Raw genomic sequence first — 12,929 nt, forward strand, 5'->3', positions numbered from 1 at the left:
ACAGTAATGGTTGGTGAACACTGTGCATGGGGTCCATGAAATGTTGACTCAGCAATCCTCTGTAGGAATTAGGCCACAGGTGTATATAAGTATCTCGTTCCTGTAAACACACAACTGTAAAGAACAGAGAGTGACTAGTATCATCTGCCAGTCAGCTTTAATAACCAAAGTGAGTGCAGTTCAAGTTTACAGGAAATCAGTACTGGGGGAATGAAAAATTTAGGATGTATTTGTGACAATCCTGGCCAGGAAAGAGAAAGTCTGTCATGGTGACTTAGATGAGGCTGAGGTGTAGGAATTTGAGATTGCCTTCTAGGAAATGTATTTTTGCTAAAGCCAGACCTAGGGTTTCTCTTTAGATCAGTTGCCTGCTACCCCTCATTTTATGTCTTAGCTATCCTCTGCCTCTGCCTCACTGGAACTAAATTCTCATGTATGCCTTGTTCCTCTGGCATCTGGAGCAGAAACAGCTAAAACCTTTTTTGTTGTTTTTAACTGATGGTGGGGAGGCCATTCTCACAGATGAACTCGCTTCTAATACTCCTTGGCTGCAGCTGTTTCTTCATTTTCTGATGTCTTTGACTGGTAACACCTCCTCTCTGAATGGTGGAAGCACTGGGTTTTCTGGCTCTGGGCTTTTCCCACTGTACCTTTTGGCTTCTAGCCTGGATCCATCACTCAATAAAATAAGTCCCTGTATTCCTTTTTCGGCCCAGAGAAGTGTAGACTGTTGAATTTGGAAATTTAACTGGAGCTAAGTAAAGTAAAGTTGCTAAGCTCAGACAGCTGCAAATGGAGAACTGGCAAACTGGGTGTGTAGGAGTAACCCAGTACCACAAATGCTGGGGGAATTAAAGATTAGTTCACTCCAAAAGGGAAAGGCTGGGGTGTAAAACTTTGCTAATGAACACCAAATGTATATACATTTTTAAAGTTTGTTCTGGAAGGTTTATAAACAAAACACGTTTACATAGAATGTGTTTATTTTTCATTTTAATCATAACAAAATGGTCTAACAAGATGAAATTTAGTTGCTGACTTGTATCACACACAAATTTTCTCTTTCCTTTCCCCTTTCCTTTCACAAATGAGCGGACGTTTTTCAATGTTTTCTTTTAATTTTCTTTTGGACCGAATTTTACGTATCTCATACTCTGGGGTGGTGGTATCTGTATATGAACTAAGCCTGCTGAAACCATCCGAGGACTTGCAAATTTCCCGGGGATACTTTCTCTTCGTTTGTTAGGCTCTGGAGCAGTGTACGGTCGTGCACAGTGTTTCCCCGGTTATTGGAATCATCTGGACTCTTGCCTAAAAGTCTTGCTCTTGATTTTGAGTTTTTAGGAGGCTTAACTGGGGGTATTTGTAAATCTTCATATCTATCCAAACAATCCTAAATATTGAAACAAAACATCAAATTGGTAAGTTATGCTTCTTAAAAACACATTTTAAGGTTATAAGAACTAATGTTTGTAGTACCAGGAGTTAAGTGAACGCCTTAGTGTTTTTAGGTAGTCCCAATGCATGCTGTGTACCCAGTGCTTCCCATCAGATATTCCCTTAGAAATCAGGTGGGTTTGTGTTTTATTTTTTTTAATTCTTACCTTTTTAGAGGACTTGCTGCTTCAAAATGGTAAAAAATATGAAACAGAAACCCTGACACACTTTAAGGAGCTGTCCTCTGGGGTCAGACTCAGGCAAAACTAGCCAACCTAGTCTACAGTTCTTATATGCCTAAGTATCTTTCCCATGACCTCAAATATAAATTATAAACTTTGATGTTTTACTTTTATATCATCTAAATTTTTGTCAGTCTCTACAAGTTACTTTAATAACCATCTTTATCAGTGTATGTATGTATATATACATACATATACATACATATACATATAGCATAACATTTAAGAAAATGTAGTATTTGTATGGGGTTGATTATCAGTATATAGTCCAAGATGGCCTCTTACTCTAAAGCTTCCAAGTCTCAGTCTCCAGATGGGTTATTAGGATGTTTACATTAGTAATTTGCCAAGTGTGGTGGCTTAGGCCTGTAGTCCCATCACTCGGTAAAGGAAGGAGGGTTGCCATGAGTTCAAGATTACCAAAGTAACAAGAGGGGGAAAGTAACAGTTTTCTTGGCAGATTTTATGGCTGTATTTTAATATGAAGATCTATATGTACCCCTAAAAGGGTATGGAGCTATTAGCCATGTAACAGTGTTTATTCACATAGTAGTTCACCCCATTTGGGGGAGGGAGCATGGCAGCCACTCACAGGAATGGCTGTTTTGGTGGGAGGTAAGGCAGGAATGGACTAGGTCAATTGTAGGGTCATGAAGGTTAGGTAGGACTAGTAAGAACTTGGATGACTAGAGAGATCCATAAAGGAAATCTGTTCTAAGAGACTAAAAACCAATCCTACTCCCTTGAGTTTTTGCCTGGTTTGGGCATGACAGACTTTTCTTCCTTCCTTCCTTCCTTCCTTCCTTCCTTCCTTCCTTCCTTCCTTCCTCCCTCCCTCCCTCTTCCTTTCCTTTCCTTTTTCCTTTCCTTTCTCTTTCCTTTCCTTTCCTTTCCTTTCCTTTTTCCTTTCCTTTCCCTTCCCTTTTCCTTTTCCTTTCCTTTTACCTTTCCTTTTACTTTTCCCTTTCCTTTCCTTTTTCCTTTTTTCCTTTTTCCTTTTTCCTCTTTTTCCTTTTTTCCCTTTTTCCTTCTTTTTCCTTTTCCTTTTTTCCCTTTTCCCTTCTTTTCCCTTTTTTCCCTTTTCCCTTTTTTCCCTTTTCCCTTTTTTCCCCTTTTCCCTTTTCCCTTTTCCCTTTCCTTTTTCCTTTCCTTTCCCCTTTCCTTTCCTTTCCCCTTTCCTTTCCTTTCCTTTCCTTTCCTTTCCTTTCCTTTCCTTTCCTTTCCTTTCCTTTCCTTTTTCTTTTGTTTTTGAGAAAGAATCTTACACTCTAGCCCATACTAACCTGGAACCCAATGGCTTGGAACTCACTGTGTAGCTTAGGCTCATCTGGCCTTTGGAGTACATGGTGTTTGTTCCCATTCCCAGTGATTCTTTGCCCACACTGATTCTTAAGAGAGGCTCTGCTACATTAGTAATCACTAATGACTTCAGCTCCACAGCTGGTGACCAGGGCATCAGTGAAGGACATGAGAACCACACCACTAGCTCAAAAGAAGTCCTTTCTGTTCCTGGATTTTTAAAAAGGGATCTGCTGCTTCGAAAAGTGAAAAATACACAGAAGCAAAACCCTTAAGGAGCTGTCCTCCCAAGGTCAGGTTCCCACAATAGTTTTTCTCTCTTCTGATTGATTCATCTCAGAAGTTCTTAGATTTTAGAAATAGAAGGGTGTCTTTGTGATCATTTGACAAAAACTCTAGTGCCATTCAATTCTTTTGTCTATCCTAAAAGTTTAGGAACACTTAATCCTAATATAGGGGAATAACTGTAAACTCCTCCCTTGCTCTTACAGAAAGGATTGTGAATGCTGGGGAGATGCAAGCATTAGGACCTGAGTTCATTCTCCAGAATCCACACGGAGGGCGGGGAGTTGGTGGGGAACATGGGAGGATGGGAGAGGGAGGGAATGGGGGAATGGATATGTAAATATGAGTAGCAATTAAAGAATAAAAAAATTATGAAAAAAAAAGAAAAGAGGATGGTCTAGGCCCTGCCCAGGATGATATGACAGATTTTGGGGATCCCTCAGGGAGAGTAAGGCCCTCCCTGGGGAGCAGAGGGGGGATAGGATGGGGAGTTGGTGGGGGTGTGGGAGGAGGGGAGGAAGAGGGAGAAGGGATTGACATGTGAAGCAGGCTTGTTTCTAATTTGAACTAATAAAAAATTTCTTGGTAAAGAAAATAAAAATATAAAGCCCCCCTCCAAAAAATATACCTGGGCATGGTAGTAAGCTCTTGGAATCCCAGGGCTGGGAGAGGGGGGTGGGGATAAGAGGCTTCCTGAAGTTGGCTAATCAGCCAGCCAACCAACACGAATTGTCAAGTTCCAGTCCATTGGGAGACCCTGTCTCAAACCAAACCAAAAGACAGACAAAAAGTGGATAGCACTAAGAAGCAACAGTCAGGATTGACTTCTGGCCTCCACAACATATGCTTACGCACCTATACACACACACACACACACACACACACACAGCGTTATGAGATCACATATGCTTTTATACCATTTGACATGAACACAGTTTCTTCATTCGGAAAAAAAAATGTCTAAAGGAACTTGATAGTTTTTGTTTCTTCAGAACTAAAACAATCTGTTCCTTTTAATATGCATATGCCTATGTGTATACACATATACTAACTCAATACTAAATTACTATATGTAAATAGAAAAATTTAAAATTAAGAGTATAAGCTCTTATCCTATTACTACAAAGCTGTTAGAGTATTTATGCTACATGTAATATAGAGCTGTCTGTCCTGCCACTATAAAGTTAATAGCTTGCTTTACTGTATAAAACAATCTCAAAGTTAACTATTCTGAAATTATATATATTTTCCCCTTCAAAGGCAGACTTATGCACATCAAGTTACTGTTCTAAGATCAATTTTAGATCTTAACAGTTTTCCAAATTATGAATAATACCCATTTTACAAATTAATGGAGAAGAGCCATGATCCAAAGAATCAAATGCCTTCTATTTCTAGGTTTTCTTGCTTTAGAATGTACACACAAAGCCTAGTAGCCAGCTTACTATCCTAATCATGGATCAGGAAGGGTTAAATTGGTGGGGGGTGTAGGGAGAGTGGGATAGAGGAGGAATATGGGGACCTTTCAAAAAAAAAAGTCACATGGAAACCCATCTGCTTCTCTCTCTCTCTCTCTCTCTCTCTCTCTCTCTCTCTCTCTCTCTCTCTCTCTCTGTGTGTGTGTGTGTGTGTGTGTGTGTGTGTGTGTGTGTGTGTAATGGTGTTGCCTTGTGACTGTACCTATAGAGGGATAAGCTGCCCCTATTAGATGCCATAGGTTAACAAATTAAAAGCCTCATGCCAGGAATGAGTTACTGCTTTTGGAGTTATTTACCAATGAGGTCCTATAGACCCTCAAATATTACAGGCTATTGCCAATGCTATTGGTTATCCTCCAGAATTTAATGATAAGACTATATTGCTGAAGATACCATGAGTCACAGAACATGGAGCTATCCAGGCTGGCACTGCCCTAGAAACTCTATCCCTAATAGCTAGGTTTCATACTATGTATGCTACCGGAGGGGAAAAATAATCGCTAGTCATACCCAGCTGTGAGTGAACCTTGTAAGCTAAAATAGCATCTGCCTGGCAAGGCATGCCCAGTGGTGCAAGGCACAGACATCATGGGAGTAACCAACCACTTTTTATGTGGATTTAAATCCTACTTGACAGATAAAACTATAGCTGCATCCTTGTCAGGTTATTAGACTATTATTAATTACAGTTATGTCCGTAGACTAATGCATCTCTCAAACCTCATCAGAGAAGCTTCTATACTGTAGGTGGTGATTAACACCGAGATCCACAACTGGCCAAGGTGCAGAGAGTAAGAGTTGCGGGGTGGTGGAGCACGCCTTTAATCCCAGCACTTGGGAGGCAGAGACAGGCAGATGTCTGTGAGTTTGAGGCCAGCCTCGTCTACATGCTCTACAGAGCAAGTTCCAAGACAGTTACACACACACACACACACACACACACACACACACACACACACACACACACACCCCTTCATTTAGAAAGCATACATATTCCAAGGCAAAATTATTACAAAACTTTGCCAAATCAGTAGAAAACAGGAAAAGCATTATTACATGTATAGTTTTCCTTGCAGTCCAGTGAAGTAAAGTTCTTGGAACAGATTTCCGGAGATGAGGCCTTGTAGGGGGCAGTGTGGCTGGTAGTATCCTAACTATCTTGTGAAGTGACTTCTTTGATTTGACGGCGTAATCGCTTTCTTTTCTTGTGGATTTCATGTTTTCTTTCTTCAATACTTCCGGGAAGAAGAATGGCCTTGAGTTTTTCTCATTTCCTTTATGTTTAAATGACTGTGAGTCAGAGATCTTGGCACATTTTTCATTGCAAGCTTCATATGGGTTTATATAAAGATTTTCCATTTCATTTTTGAATTGTGCAAATGTTACCAAGTGTTTTTTGTTGTTATTGTTACTTCCTTTCCATCTCTGACAATACTGGTCTAATTTGGACTGTTCCCCACTCTCTGGGTTGACATAAATTAAAGTGTTAGCCCGCCACGTAGGGAAGGAGAGTCTGTTTAAGTGTTCATTTTCTCTTGACATTTTGCAGGTAGGAAGTTTTAGATAAGGTGAAAATCCTGTATCGGGTTTTTCCTGAGCAGTCAATTTACAATTGTTATTGTTCTCTCTCTTATCAAGTGGCCTCACTTTTAGTGTCTTTTCAAAGAAAGGTTTTGATTGAATTGTTTTTGATCTGCCATCCCAACTGTATGGCTCTTGAGTCTCTGTTTTGTAAACAGAGTTTTCTGCTTGAGGAAGTTGCATGAAACCATGATCTTTCTTGTGTTTCTTAAGTAATAAATCTGAAGGTCTTTCTGGTGACTTATTTAATAGGTTTGCCTTGATATTTTTGTTGGGAGATTGTACTTTTATTACATTTAGTGCTTTAACTTCCCTACTATAGACATGTTTATGGTCCCAAATTGTTGGTGGATTTTCTTTTAAATTGTGTGAGAAAGCACTTCCCTTTTCTTGCTTTCTGGCCAGTTCTGCTTCTTCCAGATATATTTGTAAAGTGGCATTTTGACCAATTTTTGAATATTTTATTTGCTCTTCTAAATCTTCCCTCATAAAGTAACTTTCATCTCTAAAAGATAAATCTGTTTTTATGTGTTTTAATGGTGTGGGAGGCGAAGTAATCGAGTTAACTTGCTCGTTGATCCCCTTTAACTGTCTTTCTGTCATTAGTTCTGATTTATGGAGTTTGTCTTTAAAGAGGACCTGGAAATATTCGCTCAAGTCAGCTTTTATACTTAGTAATTCATTTTCTGATACAACTTTAAGATTATTCTGTAGAGATTCATTTAAAGGGTAGTTCATGTTTATTTTAAGCCTTGAACCAAAACTCCCACTGGAAATGTCTTGCATCAGCCCATGCAGAGACCCCTGGGTGCTCTTATTTCTCAGAGATGGCACGCTGGGACATAGAGCCACACCATCTGTCTCGTTAAGTAAATTGTTCTCTGAAAGATTCTTCAGAAAATAATTTTGGAGAATTTCATTTAGAAAAGATCTAAGCTTTATTTCTAAATGTTTATCTATGAAATGATGGTTAAAGTTATTTACAAAAGACATGATTTCCTTGACAGTTTCTGAATACTTGTCCTGAAAAGGGCTTTGTTCTTTTAGCTCTTCTTTCTCTTCTTTCTCATTCATCTGATAGAGGTTTTGGTAAATATTTGTTAAGTCCTCCTTGGTGATGTGGCCGGCCTCTGAGAGCTTTTCTATAATGTAATGCTGAATGTGCTTACCTAACTCGGACTTCATATTTTTTACTTCTGACTCTGAGAGTTTCTCTAGAAACACACACAGCTTAGGATCCAAAATGTGCTTCCTGTCTTCTTTGTCTGCCTTATTAAAATTCTCCTGATTTTTTTCTAAGTGTTCTGTACCATGTGGTGAAGAATGTTGAATTAGTCTGTCAAACTCTTTTTCTGGGTGTTCTTTTCTTTCTGACTTGAAAACATTGAAGATATTTTTTAGGCAGGATTTTAGCATCACTTTGTCGGGGTCTTTAAGTCTGCCCAGTAAGCTACTTAAAGTCTCTGAAGTGGAACTTGGCCCAGCCTCCTCTGTGTCCAGACTCTGGTGTTCATTTGGTAAATCTGACTTTTTGTCTGCAGTTGGATATTTTGACTCTTGTGCTGACATACCTTGCCTGTCTTCTGTGTAATCAGCTCCACACACAAAGGTGTCAGTGGGGTTAGAGGTAGGTGTATTCTGTCTTGCAAGCAGTTTTGTTTGGTTTTTGACATTACTGTGCTGCTCTGTGGGATTCTGCAGATTCTCCTTATGAGAAGCTGTCTGCATGTTCAACAAAGAACTCTGGTTTTCTTTATCTAGTTCTATCACTTTGATTATTCCATTTTCTAAGAGAGTTTCTACAGGAAATGACTGCATTATTTTGCTCACACCAGTTTTGGGATGTGACAACGGAACTGCCTTGCCTTTTTCTCCATAGTTAAGAATCTGTGAAGATACGCATCTCTCCCAAGATGTGAAGAGCTGATCCTGTAAGGCCATCTGTGCCTCACTCGGTGTCATTCCTGTCTCCAGCTGTGACAGCATGGGTGTTGATAATATTTGCTTAACAACACAGTCACATGCACTACCATTTGAACCTGGATTGGAAGCTGGTACTTCACTTACTAAATGTTTTGTTTTGAAACTACTTTTTCTGTTCATTGGGAAATGTGTTTCAACAGCCTCTAAGAGTCTGTCAGAGATATGTTCTATGTCTGAAGATGTTCCTGGCCCACCTTCTGGAAGTAAATCTTGAGGAACACTTTTAATCACAGGACTTAAAAGAGTCTGTGAATTTAGAATGTCTTTTGGTGAAAACCAACTGTTTATATCTTGGACTTTTTCAAACACTCTGTCTTGCATCCTACCTGATGGCTCAGTGTTTGTGGAGACTTCTGATTTAGAAAATAACTCATCTGAAAGGTGTTGCAGATTTTTACTTAAAATTGATTTGAGTACTATTGACTGTTTTAAATGTTCAATATCAGAGGTAAAATTTATTGAGCTCAAGGTGTGAAATATGTCTACTTTTCTGGTCATTGATGATTGTCTTTGGTAGCTTGGTAAAGATACATTTGATAGCTGTTCTAACTCACTCTGCATATTTGAAGAGTCTTCTGTGAAGAGATCAGGACCAAGTGCTAGTGTATCCCTCAAAGCTGGACTGTTTGCTGTGTTGGTAAGATCTGAATTGACAGTACGATTACTACTTGATAATTTATTCTTACTATCTAAAGACTTTGTTGAAGTGATACTAGGATCATGTGACAACTTTTTCTTAGGATCGGAAGATTTTGTTGAAATGGTACTAGGATCACGGGACAGCTTAATAAGATCTGAAGATTTATTTCCATTGATACTAGGATTTTGTGACAACCTATTAGTGCCTGAAGGCTGAGTTGAATTGGAACCAGGGCCACTGGATAGCATCATATCTAAAGGCTTTATTTTATTGGATAGCCTTAAATCTGAAGGCATTGTTGAATGGGAGCTAGGGCCACTGGACAGCATCATATCTGAAGGCTTTGCTGTATTGGAACTAGGGCTACTGGATAGTCTTGAATCTGAAAGTTTTGTTGTATGGGAACTGGGGCCACTGGGTAGTCTTGTATCTGAAGGTTTTGTTGTATGGGAGCTAGGGCCACTGGATAGCCTTGTATCTGAAGGTTTTGTTGTATGGGAGCTAGGGCCACTGGATAGCCTTGAATCTGAAGGCTTTGTTGTATCGGAACTGGGCCCACTGGATAGCCTTGAATCTGAAGGCTTTGTTGTATGGGAGCTAGGACCACTGGATAGCCTTGTATCTGAAGGTTTTGTTGTATCGGAACTGGGCCCACTGGATAGCCTTGAATCTGAAGGCTTTGTTGTATCAGAACTGGGCCCACTGGATAGCCTTGAATCTGAAAGCTTTGTTGTGTGGGAGCTAGGACCACTGGATAGCTTTGTATCTGAAGGCTTTGTTGTATGGGAACTGGGCCCACTGGATAGCCTTGAATCTGAAAGTTTTGTTGTATGGGAACTGGGACCACTGGATAGCCTTGTATCTGAAGCTTTTGTTGTATGGAAGCTAGGACCACTGGATAGCCTTGAATCTGAAGGCTTTGTTGTATCAGAACTGGGCCCACTGGATAGCCTTGAATCTGAAGGTTTTGTTGTATGGGAACTGGGCCCATTGGATAGCCTTGAATCTGAAGGTTTTGTTGTATGGGAACTGGGGCCACTGGATAGCCTTGTATCTGAAGGTTTTGTTGTATGGGAGCTAGGACCACTGGATAGCCTTGAATCTGAAGGCTTTGTTGTATCAGAACTGGGCCCACTGGATAGCTTTGAATCTGAAAGTTTTGTTGTATGGTAACTGGGGCCACTGGATAGCCTTGAATCTGAAGGTTTTGTTGTATCGGAACTGGGCCCACTGGATAGCCTTGAATCTGAAAGTTTTGTTGTATGGTAACTGGGGCCACTGGATAGCCTTGAATCTGAAGGTTTTGTTGTATCGGAACTGGGCCCACTGGATAGCTTTGAATCTGAAAGTTTTGTTGTATGGTAACTGGGGCCACTGGATAGCCTTGAATCTGAAGGTTTTGTTGTATCGGAACTGGGCCCACTGGATAGCTTTGAATCTGAAGGTTTTGTTGTATGGGAACTGGGGCCACTGGATAGCCTTGAATCTGAAAGCTTTGTTGTATGGGAATTGGGGCCACTGGATAGCTTTGAATCTGAAAGCTTTGTTGTATGGGAACTGGGGCCACTGGATAGCCTTGAATCTGAAGGCTTTGTTGTATCGGAAGTGGGCCCACTGGATAGCTTTGAATCTGAAAGCTTTGTTGTATGGTAACTGGGGCCACTGGATAGCCTTGAATCTGAAGGCGTTGTTGTATGGGAACTGGGCCCACTAGAATCACTGGGTTGCATCATATCTGAAGGCTTTGTTATTTGGGAACTAGAATCACTGGGTAACCTCCTCGTATCTGAAGACTTTGTTGTGTTGAAACTAGGATCAGTTGACAGTTTAGAATTAGAATCTGAAATCTTTGTGATGGTGATAACAGGAGTACCACTTGCAAATATATTCTTTATATTTGAAGTGTTTGTTGTGTTGAGAGTAGGAGCATGTGACTTGTTCTTCCTGTCTGAAGTCATTGTTGTGGTGGTAATATGGTCAGGAGGCAAGTTATTCTTGTTTACCATGTGGATTGCGATGAGGTTAGGATCTTCAGCCCAGGTTGTATTAGATCCTGCAGACCTTGAATGTTCTGGGTAAGGAGGGTCTTGATCTTCATGCTCTGCAACCTCTGTACTTAAAGTGCTTGGATATATGTATACGTCTTGGTCGTTCTTCTTTCTGAATGGCATTTTGCTGTTTATGTTCCTTAGAAAAGGATCAGGACCACCCTTGCTGAGTTTCTGAAAGTGCAATATAAAAGAAGAAAAGAAATTCCTTAGCATTTATTTAAAATTATAATGACTCTTCTAGTCAGTTTTTGTTAGAACAAGTTGTCAATTGATTCATCATCCCACCTGTTTTATAAAGGGCGAGAGAAATCACTTTTATTTAAAAATACTTCAAGTTTGAGTGAAAATAAATTTTTAGTGAAAAAAATTTAAATTTCTAATTCTAACACTATATCCTTATGGGAGTTTTTGCTACTTAGAATTTTTCTGGGGAGGCAGTGGCATTGCTGGCTTTTAAACTTACTTTTTTTGCTTATTTATTTATCTACTTACTTTTGAGATGAGGTGTTCCTGTGTTGTCCAGGCAGGCCTGGAATGCCCGGGTTTTCCTTACTCAACCTGTCTACTGTGAAACCTTTAACTACTTGAAAGCCACTTGTAAATAGTTCCTTTTAATGGTTAAATTTAATTGTGTCTGCTGAGACAGTCAGTGGTTAACACTAAGGTCAAAATCTTATCTGCTATATTTACCATTTATTAATAATTTCAGAATTAAAAAATACATACAAGTAGTAAATGTCCATGGCATTATTCTTTAAAGACCATCTTAGGGTGTGTATCATCTGCCTTTAGGACTGAGTTTCAACAAGGAAGGCCTCTGCTTAGTCCTTAATATACCACAGTAGAATTGTGCTTTTTGAATAGGCAGAGATGGTTAAGAGAAGAATGTCAAACTCTCTGGCTTACAGTGAAATTTCAGTATAACAGTTCTACTAAATTGAGATCTATATATTCAATCATTGAAGCAATCTTTAAGATGAAATATGTCTATATTTTAAGTTTTTATTTTATGTTTTTATTTATATGTGGTTGCCCATAGAGGGCAGAAGATGACTTGGATCTCTAGAGCTGGCATTATGGATGGTTGGGAGGTACCAGCTCTGGGTACCCAGAACCAAACTCAGGCCCTCTGAGACAGCAGCAAGGACTTCACCATCCAGCTAGAGTGCTAGCTCAGCTATTAAAAGGTTCATCTTCTAAACTCTTTTCTGGTAGCCTCTTATTCAGTCTCTTTGTGCAACTTCTACATGGTAAGACTGAAAAAAATGCAAAATCTGAAATAATCAGCCTAATAATTCACTTCAACTCATCTTGAAAGTGCATTTTAATGATTGTAACTTATTATAATTACTTTCAAATGCTAATAGATGCTCAGGTGACATATTAAGATTTTTTTGTTTTGTTTTATTTCTTTTTGTTTTTCAGAAACACATATTCCAAGTTTTCATTTTCAGATTGAAATTGACAAGCTCAAATGATTTTGGAAATACATATTTTTAAAAGTAGTCAGCCATTTACTAATTCTGGTTTGAGACAAAAATATATGTTATTTATGTATACTCAAATATACATAGATATGCATATGTAGTATTGGAGATACCTGGTAAATGAATATAATTGGTTTATAATTGAATATAATTACCAGACTACAGTAATAGGACTCACCGGATGTTTTGGTTTGAATTCTGTATATTCTGCTCTGAAAATTGGTGTAGTATACTCGTTTTGTGCAAAAGCCACCTTGTAAAAGAAGAAGTTTTGATTTTAGACAACTTATAATACAAAAGTATTTTCCAAGAGTATTTTACTTCAATAGTCCCTAAAGGTATAACCATTGTTTAAAGCTAAATAAGAATTTTGTCTCATAATGACTTTGCTTTAGAGATTATCAAGTATATAGGGATCTTCTTTATCTGGCTCTAAGTTTAATTTG

General features: G+C 39.0%; 1 protein-coding gene across 1 annotated transcript in view; it reads right to left on the reverse strand.

The window, feature by feature from the left end:
* Positions 1-1,044: 1,044 nt before the first annotated feature.
* Positions 1,045-12,929, reverse strand: part of C2cd6 (C2 calcium dependent domain containing 6) — a 96,117-nt gene continuing 84,232 nt past the window's right edge. Inside the window, 7 exon segments of the mRNA XM_035438834.1 lie at positions 1,045-1,161; positions 1,164-1,282; positions 1,285-1,393; positions 5,798-9,198; positions 9,790-10,616; positions 10,722-11,176; positions 12,665-12,736. Of these exon segments, the coding sequence (XP_035294725.1) occupies positions 1,045-1,161; positions 1,164-1,282; positions 1,285-1,393; positions 5,798-9,198; positions 9,790-10,616; positions 10,722-11,176; positions 12,665-12,736 (5,100 nt within the window).

Source organism: Cricetulus griseus, chromosome 2, assembly GCF_003668045.3.
Source record: "Cricetulus griseus strain 17A/GY chromosome 2, alternate assembly CriGri-PICRH-1.0, whole genome shotgun sequence".
In the NCBI taxonomy this organism is placed as follows: Eukaryota; Metazoa; Chordata; class Mammalia; order Rodentia; family Cricetidae; genus Cricetulus; species Cricetulus griseus.